The sequence below is a fragment of the Raphanus sativus genome, chromosome 9, assembly GCF_000801105.2.
Source record: "Raphanus sativus cultivar WK10039 chromosome 9, ASM80110v3, whole genome shotgun sequence".
NCBI lineage: Eukaryota > Viridiplantae > Streptophyta > Magnoliopsida > Brassicales > Brassicaceae > Raphanus > Raphanus sativus.
In genome coordinates, this window is record NC_079519.1 from 34,562,914 (window position 1) to 34,578,171 (window position 15,258).

The following is a 15,258-nucleotide window of genomic DNA, read 5'->3' on the forward strand; positions in this document are numbered from 1 at the left end:
GAAGCTAGAATGTAATAGACTGAATTAGGAGTTTTTGTTCAAATCGAGTTTTGTAACCGAATCTGAATTCCCGTTCTCGGGGTCGATCTATAAATATATATAATAAAAAAAAAAAAAAAAAAAAAAAAAATGATTTAAAAGCTCTATGTGTTAGTCACCATTCATGATGAACTTGAGAAAATATTTAATGCTTGAAATTATTGAAAATGGTGAATCCGTGAAGATATTAATAAACAAGTAAGAAGCTCTATGTGTTAGTCACCCTCACTCGCTACATCAGTTGAAAAAAAAAAAGAAACATGTATCGGCATGGCACCGACCACTGAGCCATCCACGAGGACCACGACTAGTCATATTAATTATCCAAAGTGTCGCAAAACAAGTAAGAAATAATTTACAGTCGATCCAAGCCATGGGACAGTAAATACGAGGAAAGCTTTGTCAAGTGGTTCACAATAAAAGAATTGTGTTCCAAGTTACGTTCCCTATTTTAAAACATCTCAAAGTAATTCTAGCCACAAAGTCATGAGGCATTTGATGTAAAATGATATTACTTAAATATTAATTTTACATACAATTCAAGAAAAGAATAAAAAATAAAGTGTATGAGAAATGAAAATTCAAAATGTTGAAAAGTGAACATAATTCGTATGATTTTTCTATATTAGAAATTTGGAAGATTTTTCTATATTAGAAATTTGAAAGATTTTTCTAAAGTATATAAAGAAAGGAGTACATACCAAATTAATAAGAAGATACACCAAGCTAAACGCAAACGTGCACGGCATTTCTCAGTTTGGTTGGATCCGAATTACTAATTAGGATCTAGGTCGAATTGTGAACATATGTTAAACAGAACAAGTCAGATATATTGTCAAACTTATATAATTTCTTCGTTAAATGTATAGAAATCAAACTCTGTATCAACAAACAACCTTGAAAGTTGAAACAACCATTTTCGGACTGCCTATTCAATCTGCCAATGACAACTATCTTCAATTCGATTAGTTATCTTCAGACTACTTGTGGTTTGCATGTGATTTTACTTGAATTTTAACATCCCCGAATGTAAGAAACCCAATCTTATCATAAAACCTGCTTGTGTATCATGTCCTCTTATCTCCATACAGAATTCTGAATGATTGAAGCAGCACAACATGTGCTCCCCACTCCCAGCAACAAATTAAACTTGACCACGAGAGTTTTGTTTTGAACAAGTCTGATGCTTAAATTTGAATAGAAAATTATTCTGAATGATCTGCTCCTTTTTAAACACTTCATATTAACTGATAGACAGCTTAGTATTAAGTTATTAACTAGTAGTTAGTTTACAAAAAAAAAAACTAGTAGTTATCTCTTTACAAATTCAAGTTTCCCCAAGATAGACTGTAAGTATGACTGTCTTTGATATCATTTTTAAAGTCGATGTCAACTAAAGACGTCCTACGATTAATCTTTTTTTTTTTGATCAAGCGATTAATCTTTATAACCCACTTGTTCCTTTTTTCAACAATGAACATGATGGTGGTCTTACGCCGTTCTGACTTGATAAATGCTAACAACTTTCATTAATTCTATTTTTTTTTGTTTGCCTTGATTACAATTGCATAAGCAAAGTAGAATTTTGCTAACTTCGAATAGTTTTTTTTCGAAAATATTTTGAAGTATGTATTAAATTTAAAACTAGTATTGTTGTGTATCAGCATCTGCATTCAAACCGATCAAAGACTTCACACTTGAATTATTTAATTCCGTTCAATTTGGTTTTGCACTAACTTTTGTTACGTATTAATTGCGATTTTGAACTTTCAACGTCTATTGTCAACAAACGGAGATTCATTACACGTCTTCCCTTCTCCTAACCTTCTTGAAGTAAAGCACCACTTGATTCAAACCACTTTTTCTCTCTAATCTCCCACCATGTTCCGACTCAGAGGTCCCGGCAAGAAACCCATTACCATCACCACCACCACCACAACCACTTCAACCTCCGCCTCCAATTTCCTTTACTGGTCACCGGAATCTTCCCCCACAACCGTCTCCTCTCCAACCTCTATGGATCCGATCATCTGGTCCAATCTACCTAACCACATCCTCGACCACATCCTCTCTTTCCTCCCTTTCAAAACCCTCGTCTCTCTCCGAACAACATCTAAACATCTCCGGTCTCTGATCCTCTCTCCCAATTTCCTCTCCGACAACTCCTTCTCCCTCCCTTCTTTCCTCCTCCTCTCTCACCCTCAGTCTCTCCAATCCTTCCCTCTCTTCGACCCCAACCTCATCTCCTGGCGCACGTTACCGCTCCCCCGCTCACTCTCGCTAACCTGCGCAGCCTCCCTTCTCTCTTCTTCCCACGGCCTCCTCTGCTTCTCCGTCTCCCCTTCCTCTTCTTCTTCCCTCTCCGTCTTCAACCCCTTGACCAGATCCTCCCGATCCATCAAATTCCCGTTTTACCCTTTCCCCTTCGAGCTTCTCTCCCTCGTGGCTTCCCCCGAAAGCTACCGGATCTTCACCATCTCCTCCTCCGAGCCGAGATCCGTCTGTCTCTACGATTCCGGGCACCGCTCGTGGAGAATATTCGGCGGCGTTGACCAAGTCTTACCTCGTGGGTTTACTCAAGACGGAGTCTTTTACAACGGGTCACTCTACTTCGTCAGGTCCGAGCCTTTTCTCCTCGTGAGCGTCAACCTCGACGACGGAAAATGGACGACATCCACCACCGGAGACGTCGTGTTTCCGGCGGACGACGAGATCGCGTTCGCTAGGTTAGTCAGCGATCCCGAGAGGAAGGTTCTTTACATGGTGGGAGGCATCGGAAGCAACGGGATCTGCAGGAGCATCAAGGTTTACGAGTTTAAAGGAGAGACAGAGAGTTGGATCGAAGCTGAAACGCTCCCGGACATTGTTTGTCGGAAATTCACTTCGGTCTGTTACCACAACTACGAGCATGTGTACTGTCTTTGGCACAGGGAGATGATCTGTGTGTGTTGCTATAATTGGCCTGAGATTCTCTTCTTTCATGTTGGTAGGAGGACGTGGCATTGGGTTCCCAAGTGTCCTTCGTTGCCGGAGAAATGGAGCTGTGGGTTTCGCTGGTTCTCTCTCGTCCCGAGCTTGTCTGCTTCTGTTTAGTTATTTATATGATTGGTCTTCAATCTATTTGTCTGTATCTGATATTGATTTTGAATCTCCTTTTCTTTTTTTTTTCCGGCGATTTTGAATCTCCTTATTATTTCCTGTCTTACAATCTCTGGTTTCTCTTGGTGAAATAAAATGTTTTTAAATTTTAGGCATTGTTTGTTTCATCATCAATGATCAATGTGCATTTAACAAAAAAAAAACAATTTTAATAGCTCAACTGTATTTGTATACTAGTGATATTCCGGCGCGTAGGATTTGTATGTTTTTTTCTTACTTAAATTAATAATTTATTATATGGTGTTAGTAAAGAAAATATGTAAAATGAAAATATGTAAAAATAATATTTTCTGATTTTTTATAATGATTGGCGACCGTAATATATTATTTTGTTTGAAGTTATTTAGTTCAAAGTAAAAGAGCATAAGTAGTTGTTACTAATCGATTTAATAAAAATAGAATAAAAATTAAGTCGTAAAAAGGTATTTTTTAGTTGGAATCTTAAATACTCATGTCATAGACTGAATTTTCTTTTAAGAAACCTAAGAAAGTTGACAAAAGAGATGATGCATAAGAAATCTGCTACTTTAAAAATAAGCAATCATTAGCTGGTAAACTGAAATAAGAAATCGGTGTACCGTCCCATTAATCAACAACCTATCAACCCCAATATCTTTCTCCTTTCTTAACATTTCAAGCTTGCCAAAATTGTTGTAGCCTAGTTTGAACATCTCTACACTGATTTGTCTTTAACTCCGAGCAATGAAACTGGAAATTCGACAATGATTGAATTGAAAAAAGTAAAGGGAGTATCGTCCGAACTCTCACACCATCTATACATATACCATGAAACTGAGAAAGCAGAAACTAAAGAAGCATTCAATAGGAGATGGTGTGATGAATGTGATTTCTGGATTGATTATATGAATGATTACGTCTATTGCGTTAAAAAGGAGAATTGTAGAGGCTATATTCTCCATCGTCAACATCAAATACACAAAAATCCTATAAACTAGTGTTTTGAAACCCGACTGAATCAGATGATTTACCGAATCATTGGATTAACCGCAGATGAATTGCGGGTTAATAAATAAATTAGTTTTATTATATAATAATATATTAGCTATGGAAACAAATATATATAAAAACTAAAGGTAAGAATTTTAAGTGTACTTACAAAATATTAAGAAATAGTTTAGATTATTTAAAAAAGTTGTAACATAAGAATTATGACATCTAAAAAAATCAAGACATTTTTCAATCCAATATAAACCAGAATTAAAACATCTATTAAATTTAACCTCCTCTCCCCCATTTATTTCACAATTAATACCAAAATTCATTAAATTTAAGTTAATAAAATATTTTAATTATTAAAAGGAAAATGCCACATGGCATTTTTTACCCCAAGGAGATAAAAAAGCCAACTTTATTAGTATATATAGATGTGTTGTATTTCTACCCATTGGAGTTCCAAAGTTGTACATGTGTTGTATGTATATATTGTATATGTGTATGTATTTGTGGGTTCTATTATTTTATTAAATTTATATTAATAAGACTAATAATATATAAAATATTTGAAATATTTTAATCATAATATTTTTTTATATCTTTTCATTTAAAAGATAATATATATATTAAAAATTTCAAAAATCTGTTAAAAAGATCTTAACAAGATCTTAATTTTCAGAAATTATATGTAAATATTTTGACTAATTTCGTAATTGTTTTTGAAAATATTATTATACATTAATTTATTCAGTTATCATTTATAAAATAAAAATAAATATTATATTCTGTTTTATTTATTATATAATCACAATCAGTCATATTAAAAGAAAATTATTATGTTGATTTAAATATTTTAACAATAAACTTAATTTTCAAAAATAATTATGTAAATATTTTTACTAACTTTGTAATTAGCAATGAACTATTAGTATGCATTAAATAGAAGTCACAACTTCATTTCTTATGTGATTTTTAAGTTGTACCACCCTTAAATTTTTTTATTAAATGTATATTAATAAAAGTAATAATATATAGAATTTTTGAAATATTTTAATCATAATATCTTTTGATATTTTTCATTTAAAATGTAATATGATTACATAACGGCTTAACATTAAGAGACTATATAACACATGTATAAAAGTTAACATCTTGTAAACTTTTTATATACAATAATATATTATGTAAAATGAATAAACATAAAAATATTGCTATAGGAAATCCAGTTTTGAAAAGATGGGTAAAAGAGTAACATAAATTAAATACAAATAATTTTAAAATATATGTTTTCATGCACATACTAATATGTTTAATATCTAAATGCAAATATAATAAAATAAATATATAATAAAAGTAACAAATATGTGTGAGGTTTTAAGCAGTTGATTATATACAACATATAAACTATAAATTATTGTATTTAAATAGTTATACAAACATTTAAATATATGACTAAAATTAAAAATAAATACAACTAATGATCTAAATAAATATATATGCATATAAAATTGAAAATAACACTCGTGCGGACGTCCAGATCAAAATCTACTAAATCATTACATTTGTAAACTAAAATATGATTCTCATAAGACTAGTGAGATACTTCTTCACATCGGGCAGCTTTGACCCGATGTTGAACCAAACAAATATATGCCTGACTCCCAAAAAAAAGAAGCCGCAGGATATGACAGAGTTCAGACCTATTAGCCTCTGCAATGTTAGCTATAAGATTATATCTAAGCTTCTATGCAAGAGACTCAAAAGGATTATCCTGCGCCTGATATCGAAGACACAATCGACTTTTGTGGCAAAGCGGTTGATTACCGATAATATTTTGATAGCACAGGAAAATTTCCATGCCCTACGAACGAATCAAAGATGTAAAGAGGACTTCATGGCTATCAAGACAGACATGAGTAAAGCATACGATAGAGTCGAGTGGGACTTCATAGCGGCTTTGATGTTAAAGATGGGCTTTGATGCAAGACTGGTTGACCTCATTATGTGTTGTGTCACGTCGGTCTCATATCAAGTTCTAGTCAATGGACAACCAAGAGGGCGAATTCTACCAACGCGAGGGTTGAGACAAGGAGACCCACTTTCCCCTTTCCTGTTCATCCTATGTACGGAGGGTTTGATCTCGTTGTTGAAAGGAGCAGAAGACGAAAAGAAGATAGTAGGTCTCCGTGTTGCGAGAGCGAGCCCGAGGATATCTCACCTCCTCTTTGCGGATGATAGTCTTTTCTTCTGTAAGGCGGATATAAGCCAATGCAAGGAGATCATGGACACACTAAATACATATGGGAAAGCATCAGGACAAAGACAAAATGCATCCAAATCCTCTATGTTCTTTGGAAATAAAGTCCCGGCCTCGACGAAACATGATATAAAGGAAGTTCTCGGCTTCTCTTCTGAAGGCGGTATGGGCATGTACCTTGGACTACCCGAACAAATATGTGGTTCGAAGATGAAAGTTTTCTCATTTGTACAAGATCGGCTCAATGGACGAGTGAACAATTGGTCATCAAGACTCCTATCTAAAGGAGGCAAAGAAGTCCAAATAAAATCGGTGGCCCAAGCAGTCCCGACATATGTGATGTCATGTTATTTACTCCCACAAGGCATTACAGACAAGTTGAAGAGTACAAACTCTAACTTCTGGTGGAGTTCGAAACAAAACAGTAGAGGCATGCATTGGATAGCATGGGACTAAATCTGTACCCCAAAGATTCCGGGGGACTAGGTTTTCGGGATCTCCATGATTTCAATATAGCACTTCTTGCAAAACAATTATGGAGACTCATACACTATCCAGACTCACTATTGGCACGAGTGCTAAAAGGAAGATATTATGCTGACACTTCTCCCTTGGATGAGCGGCGGTCATACTCACCATCATATGGATGGCGTAGTATTATGGCAGCACAGCCTCTTCTCAGATCGGGTCTTCGAAGGACGATTGGCACAGGTCGAGAAACAAGGGTATGGAGTGACTCGTGGGTCCCTGATTCAGTCCCCCGACCACCTAGACCCGCAGATCACATCGTCTATAGACTACCCCAACTCCTTGTTCATTCCTTTATTAGGAATGATACCAAAGAATGGGATATACAACTTTTACAGGAATTCTTTCATCCACAGGATATTCCTTTGATAATGGGACTGGAACCTTCCGGTCGTCCTCTCCAGACGGATATGTTTGGCAGCACACTAAGTCGGGAGTATACTCAGTTAAGACAGGCTATGATCTACTCTATTCGATCAAGTTGAGCCTCTCACATGAGAGGGTTCTAGAACCAAGCATTACGAGTCTCCAAAGCCACGTGTGGAAGATAAAAGCTCCGAGTAAGATGAAACATTTTCTGTGGCAGGCTATCTCGGGCTGTGTGGCGACGGCGGAGAACCTCACCTATAGACACATGGGCACCGATAGGAGTTGTCCTAGATGTGCTGGCCCAGTGGAGTCGCTAAATCATCTTCTTTTTGAATGCCCCCCAGCCCTACAGGTGTGGGCCTTATCGGACTACCCGTCCCCTCCGGGTTACTTCCCGAGTACATCTATATTTCAAAACATGTATCTCCTGTTTTGGAAGAGAAAAGAGGTGGCTCTATTGAGTCCACAATTCGATACTTTCCCTTGGATCTGTTGGTTCATTTGGAAAGCGAGGAACGGTAAACTCTTTAATGGGAAAGTCGTATCCCCGATGGATACTCTCCAACATGCGACTCTCGAAGCCGAGTGTTGGAGGAAAGCTAACGAGGAGGAGGAAGCCGATGAGGATCATGATGAACCTCCTCTCGCAGAAGTAGAGACAATGCCCCCTGGGATACCCCGACACCCTATCTGCCAAATTGATGCGTCATGGATCGATAATGGCATGATAAGTGGATTAGGGTGGAGTCTTAAGGACCATATGGGCTGGGAAGTTTTCGGCTTACGAGCATGCAACAGGAGCCTATCAGCGCTCCATGCTGAGATGGAAGGTTTGTTATGGGCGACATCATGTTTGAGGGACATGAGGATTACGTCGATTCGACTGGAGACGGATTGCTCGGACTTGGTGGACATGACCGTGAATCCGACGGACTGGCCAATGTTCGCAACAGAGATCGAGATCTTCCAGAGGCTTCAAGAGGATTTCGAAGATATGAGTCTTTCTCATATTCCTCGGAACCGGAACACTCGAGCGGATGCATTAGCAAAGGAAGCACGGGCGAGGGGCCAAATCTTCTCCCATATAGATCAGACACGGTCAAACGGAGATGCTCTACGGAGGATCAACCGACTGATCACCACTTGAACTAGTTTAGATGGGTAGCCGACAAAAAAAAATGATTCTCATTTTGTTATGAGTGAGTGTATGGGTTCTTTATTGTAGTTATATTTTCTTTCTCCTTCTATTTAAATAATTGTATTTTTAACTTTTAGGTAATATGTGTAGCATATGATATCGGGGCAGACAACTTCACTAACCAACCAATCAAATAGTTTGGTAGATGCTTGAATAAGATAGATGAACAACCATCTTTTATTTTTATATCTTTTATATAATAATAAAACTATCTCAACAAATAAAGTCGATGTATGAAACGAAAACTCCATAAAGGCTAAAGTTCGAGTTATGAAGAAACTTCGAAAAGTTCCAAAATTAAAGAAAGTGGTAAAAACAAAGAAACCATCCATATCTTCTTTAATTTATTTGATAAATCCTATCATCTGATCTGGTCGGCACATAGAGAAAATGATTTAAAATTAAAGAATAGACTAGCCCAAAAACGTAACATATTGTCTGATTCAAATTTGTAATACTTTCTGATTAATGCTACGAAATAGACCGATCATTTGTTATTGTTCACCATGTAAACTATATGGACCGAATCCCAACTCCAGATGGACCAAATAGCGACGATTGTTTAATTTCAAATGCATGCTTCTCAGTTTAAATTGTTGCTCGCACATGCATATGCGGGCTTTGGTATTAAATTGTTGCTTGCACATTGCATATGCGGGCCTCGGCATTGAAACTCGGTAGATCCTACAATGCAAACTACTGAAAATGGACTAAGAAACAAAATCAAGCGCTTAAGATAAGGGATGACACCATCAAATTCTTCAAGGGTATTGAACGATGATATTGGTTTAGGGTAGCATGGCATCTTAGAATTTACGTTGAATTTCAGATATTTTTCAGTTTTGCTGATCATTTTTATGTTTAAGTTAAATGTAACATTCATGTGATGCCGACATCAGAACCATGGCTAGACCTTCATCAATTTACACTGGACACATAGGAGTTAGCTGCAATAGAGGTTCACCAAATGAGTATATCTCATTAACCAAGAGAACTTAGGCAATGAAATGATTTTCCTTAGCCACTCAACTTACCAAAGCATCATGCCAAATATGAAGTATTGGAAAAACTTCACTGACCAAAAATATATGGATTTTATAAGTAGTTGGAGAATCTTCATAACACTCGATGAGCCATATCTTGCATAATTTAGTCCATTTCAGCCCAACTATGAGTGACCTTCGACCATATCTATTGGGACTCCAAAACAACAAGAACCAAAACCTACTTTAAATTAAACTAGATTTTGACCCGCGCTTTGGAAGCGCGGAATATTTTACGATGAAAAATTTCACTAATAATTTAACAAATATTTTGGTAATTTTTAAAGAGTGTGTATTTAAAATATTTTTGCATTTAAATCAGTGTTTTTAAATTCAACCCGATTGTGATTATACCGGTTAATCCGGAGATCTGACAATTCAATTTAGGTTTTTAAAATATACATATTAAAAAAAAATCACTAAAACCCGAGACTAACCGATTGAACTGATGGATGACCGATATGTAATCTAATTGGATTTAAATTGTAATAGTTTCATAATTTGTAATCTTATAATCCAAATTTTAAAGTTCATTATTTTGCAATTTATGAAATTATAACGTTTCTACAAAATTTTAAAGAGAAAATGATATATATAAAATAACTAAGATTAATTATTGTATTGTTTGGAAACATTGATAGTAGTATAAAAATATATTGTTTGGAAACATTGATAGTAGTATAAAGAAATAAGTATATTGTTTGGAAACATGGATAGTAGTATAAAGAAAAGAACATTAGTGATTTAATGTAGGTTTAACTATAAAGTATAAAGGTGTATTTAATTTAAAAACTTACAAAATAAATGTTAGGTCTAACAGAATGTTTCTGTTTTAATAAGATAGATTTTGACCCGCGCTTTGGAAGCGCGGAATATTTTACGATGAAAAATTTCACTAATAATTTAACAAATATTTTGGTAATTTTTAAAGAGTTGTATTTAAAATATTTTTGCATTTAAATCAGTGTTTTTAAATTCAACCCGATTGTGATTATACCGGTTAATCCGGAGATCTGACAATTCAATTTAGGTTTTTAAAATATACATATTAAAAAAAAATCACTAAAACCCGAGACTAACCGATTGAACTGATGGATGACCGATATGTAATCTAATTGGATTTAAATTGTAATAGTTTCATAATTTGTAATCTTATAATCCAAATTTTAAAGTTCATTATTTTGCAATTTATGAAATTATAACGTTTCTACAAAATTTTAAAGAGAAAATGATATATATAAAATAACTAAGATTAATTATTGTATTGTTTGGAAACATTGATAGTAGTATAAAAATATATTGTTTGGAAACATTGATAGTAGTATAAAGAAATAAGTATATTGTTTGGAAACATGGATAGTAGTATAAAGAAAAGAACATTAGTGATTTAATGTAGGTTTAACTATAAAGTATAAAGGTGTATTTAATTTAAAAACTTACAAAATAAATGTTAGGTCCAACAGAATGTTTCTGTTTTAATAAGATAGATATCCATCAGATTTACTAGTGTCTAACCGACGCTACATAAAGAAAGCTTTCATTCGCTTTATTTGTGTGCATCTCAAAAAACGTATCTGCCGAGTCTAGGAGATCATCTGCACCTTATAGTTGTAAGAGAACTTATTAATGTATTAAATGATTGTTCAAACATTGAAAAGAACAGTTACAAAAAAAAAACATTGAAAAGAAAAAAAAATACAAGAACCTCCTTTTTAACAAACGACTTTGGGTTTGTTATCAAACCATCTCTGGTAAGTAGTAACAATATTGTTTATAACAATAAAAAAACAAAAGCTCAATCATTCACAAATAAATTTCATCAAAAGCAATAACGTACGTATCGTAAAAGAAACAAAGAGAAACAATAATCGATGAATAATAGGTTGAATGAAATAAGCAATGATGGAAAATAAGAAGAATAAAAGACAACAAACACATGATACATGTAGAAAACAGTCGGAGTCTTTTACAGACAGTTGCTAAAGAAGACAACACACCAACACAAATCTCCCAATACAGGACACACATACTGGTGTATGATTTCACAAAACAACAAAAACCTCACCTAAAAAAACCAACGACGATTAAGTCAAAAATACAAACCAATGACATTAAAGAAAACCTGAAGCAAGCACATTCTTTCTTTTTCCTCTAGAGATCGAGTTTCTGCAGAATTTTATTCCCATACATGTTGCACCTCATCAATGGTTTATTACGATCAATATGCCTCATCAAGATCATGCGCAACTCGCCCTGCAAACACCAAACAAAATTTGCATGATCTCCGAACATAATCTCTACGCATAAATATATACCACAGTATTAATCAAAGTACGGCCTTGATATTCTTACCGTACAGACAGACCATGCCGTTTGAATGACATAGTTTCCAAACGGGTCACAAAGAAGTGTATCAATATCCCTAAGCAAGTCGAGTACGATCGAGCTAGGGTCGATATACTTTATATTCAAGAACTTTTGCACAACATGACTTGCAAATTTGTTACGGGAGAGGTGCGCAAAGTTCCCTAGCAGCTGATTTATGAGCGAAAATGTCACATTTGGATCACCGAGCTCCAGTAGATACTGGACCACGTAGTTTCTGAAGGAGAACATAGTACTTGTGAGTAAACAAAAGAGGATATGAGATCACAAGAATACGATTGCATGTATGATCATTCATCGATCTCATGTTTACCCGAAGGAGTCAGCGCAGAGTCTGAACGCGTTAGCGATTATCTCCTGAATCAATCGTTGCTTTACAACGTTACAACCAATGCCAAGACATTGTTGAAGCATGCGGCAGCCGTATTCATCAGTTGCTATCCGCAAACAGTTTTGAGCGATAACCTCAAGAAGTTCCTGTAAAGAACAGAAGACAAAACGCAAGGGAGTGTCATATTCCAAGACCAAACCTGTATGATTGCTAATTTTACTTGTACCACAAGTAAGAAGGGTAGATAGTTTAGAACTGCTACATAACATACCATACAGATATTCTAGAATTGTGTTTTTGGTCATGACTTGATTAAAAAATCATGAAGTGAAGAATACAGACCGTATTACAAAATTAACTGACAAGAAGCAAAAGTGAACACTAAATTGGTCCATCTAACTATTTTAACTAATTTGAGTTGCTACGGTATATTACTTCAACTATATATATATATACAAGGAAGTGACTTCAAGTTTGAGAAAGACATGAAAAATTGACTAAAAAGAACCAACCATATCATAAAAAATATATCAAGAAGGTAGAGTACTGTGGATGAGATGCTTACCTCAGTGAGCAAGGGATGAAACTGCTTGAAGCATTGGAGAATCATCGCAAATGAATTGCCGCTACTTGTAAATGCAAGTGCTCCCAAGCTGATAGCTCGCACTATTCGCACAATTTGTTCCTCAGATCGAAGCCACTTCAACAGCGACCTTACCGAAAGGGCTCTGATAATACCAAAACAACGAAAAAAGATCCAAACTAAGAACACATAATAAAACTGACCCTAATGCTTTTAGACAACTCAACAAAGGTTGATAAGAGGTGTGTACCCGAAAGAATCGATGCAAATGTCAACAAATCGAAACTGTTGCTGAGTGATCACATCAACAATCCGACTGATCTGTTCAGAGTTGCATCTCTCCATAAGCTTCATGATAACGTGATGACCATAAGGGTCAACCATCAAGTCACAGACGTGAAAGATAACACCCTCGAAGATCACATCAATGGTCTCCTTGGAACCCTCAGAGATCTTCCTTTGTAACTCAGCACTCGAACTCCGATCTTTAGCAAGCGAAGCAATCGATCTCATTCTAGGGTTCCCAAAAGACACATGGCTGTTCAAGGAGCCTTGGTTGCTCCTCCTCCTCCACGAACTGTTGTACCCATTGGTGGAAGCCCAATAACGACCTCTTGAGTAGTAAGGAACGTTTTGCGAGTTTCCGTTTAGGAAAACACCATTGTTACTATTCCATGGCCCATCACCAGCGCCGCCATTGATTGACGACGATGAAGACGATCCATTGGTCCAACGGTTATCAGGAAACGGATTCTGCTGACGAGCACTTGAATCGGCAACGGAGAGAGAACAGAAATAAGATTCTAGGGTTGGCAGATTAGCATCACTGTAGTATCTAGACATCTCGTTGAGGGTTTGAGGAGGTTGCGGCTGAGATGCACCACGTTGATTCGCCTGAGTTGTTGGATTCTCCTTTTTCTTTGTTTTGTCTCCCTCTCCCTTTCCTTGAGACGAATCCATGATAGCTGAACAAGAAAAACACAAAGAAAAAAAAGTAAGAGAATATAACGGAAAGAGAGAGAAAGATTTTAAGATATAAATGGAAAAATACTGATTTAGGTAAAGTAAAGAGAGATTTCTAAGAACGAACAACAAAATCTACAAGAAAAATCTAAGAAGATTGAACCAAATACGTTTTGAATTCTGTAAATCTCTTTTACTCTTTTCCCCGTCTCTCTCTAGCTCTGGCTTTTCTCTCTCGTCTCTAGGTTTTTGTCTATGCAATGCACATTAAATAATCAGAGAAATATCGAAGTTCCCATAAACTTATTTTATAATATTTTTTGTAGATAATTATGCGATCTAGGTATATAATTTCAAAAAGATAATTATTAAAGATATTGAAAAATTATCATCAGCTAAATATAATCTTAGTTTATATTATGTGGTAAAAAAAATCTTAGTTTATATTATATTAAATACAATTAGAAAAGATTAACTTCTAAGTATCTAAATCAAATGATTGACGTAACAGATTAATATAATCTTGTATAGTTATGTACATCGATTGGTAAAGACTAAAGTAGTTTAGATTTACATTAAAAATATATTGTTGTAAATAATTACATCTTTGAAATGTTTTAGTGTTTACATATGATCTTGAGTTAATTATTAAAATCTTGAAATATTATCAGCTAAATAAAGTAATCAGAAATTTTTTTCTTGTTACCATTCACTTATATCAAAAGAATATAATTTTTTAAATATTTATTTTAAGGTTTTTATAAATATGTGAGTTTTCATTATCAAGACAATGAGACATGTGATACAAATATGATGTGTTATTCAATCAATGATTTAAATCAATCATTAGTGTTGAAATTTATCAAATTTTAAATTTTTAAGATAGTGATATTTTGAAGTATGTATTAGTAGACATGTCAACTAGGTCGAAATCCGCAGCTCGAACCCGCATGGCCCTAAAAGTTAACAGGTTTGGGCTTAGTTTTATAAACCCAAAAAATCGGGCTTTTCGAGATAAGTATATTCGAACTTTGGATATTTTGGATTTAAGCTCTTCGGATTAACCGGCCCGAAAACCCAAAACTTTGTATTTTAATTTAAGTATTATCATTTTTGTAATCAAAATCTTTAATTAGTATTAATATATTATTTTAATAATTTTAATCTAAACTCTAATAAAAATATAAAAGTTGTTAATGCACCTTACTATTTGATCAAATTTGCAATTGTAACTTCTTCTTTGATAACATTGTTTTTTTCAACATACAAAGTCCGAAACGTTTGATCTTATTTATCATAAATTTTGTTCTCTTATATGTTTAGTTTAAATTTATATTTGGTAATTTAAATCTTATTAAATTTGGTTAGTTTATAATATTTTTAAAAGCATACGAAAAAGTAAAATATTTTTGATAAAGAAGAAAAGTTTAAACTCGCTTTACATTTTTT

At 34.6% G+C, this 15,258-nt stretch overlaps 2 protein-coding genes across 2 annotated transcripts; one reads left to right on the top strand and one right to left on the bottom strand.

Annotated features, from left to right (window-relative positions):
* Positions 1 to 1,804: 1,804 nt before the first annotated feature.
* On the top strand, positions 1,805 to 3,286 carry LOC130494654 (F-box/kelch-repeat protein At5g43190). The gene has a single exon (XM_056993406.1). The coding sequence runs from the start codon at positions 1,921 to 1,923 to the stop codon at positions 3,130 to 3,132; it is 1,212 nt and encodes a 403-aa protein (XP_056849386.1). The 5' UTR covers positions 1,805 to 1,920; the 3' UTR covers positions 3,133 to 3,286.
* Positions 3,287 to 11,493: 8,207 nt separating this feature from the next.
* On the bottom strand, positions 11,494 to 14,105 carry LOC108833546 (pumilio homolog 14). The gene is made up of 6 exons (XM_056993599.1): positions 13,980 to 14,105; positions 13,097 to 13,811; positions 12,829 to 12,991; positions 12,246 to 12,409; positions 11,900 to 12,149; positions 11,494 to 11,800 (listed from the first exon to the last, which is right to left on the bottom strand). The coding sequence occupies exons 2-6, from the start codon at positions 13,804 to 13,806 to the stop codon at positions 11,699 to 11,701; spliced, it is 1,389 nt and encodes a 462-aa protein (XP_056849579.1). The 5' UTR covers positions 13,807 to 13,811; positions 13,980 to 14,105; the 3' UTR covers positions 11,494 to 11,698.
* Between the last annotated feature and the right edge of the window lie 1,153 nt (positions 14,106 to 15,258).

Excerpts from the sequence above, each read along its gene's own strand:
- LOC130494654 (XM_056993406.1), top strand. The coding sequence starts at position 1,921 with ATGTTCCGACTCAGAGGTCCCGGCAAGAAACCCATTACCATCACCACC.
- LOC108833546 (XM_056993599.1), bottom strand. The coding sequence starts at position 13,806 with ATGGATTCGTCTCAAGGAAAGGGAGAGGGAGACAAAACAAAGAAAAAG. Across the intron at positions 12,992-13,096 it reads ATTTGCATCGATTCTTTCGG|AGCCCTTTCGGTAAGGTCGC; the intron begins GTACACACCTCT and ends TGGTATTATCAG. Across the intron at positions 12,410-12,828 it reads TTCATCCCTTGCTCACTGAG|GAACTTCTTGAGGTTATCGC; the intron begins GTAAGCATCTCA and ends TGTTCTTTACAG.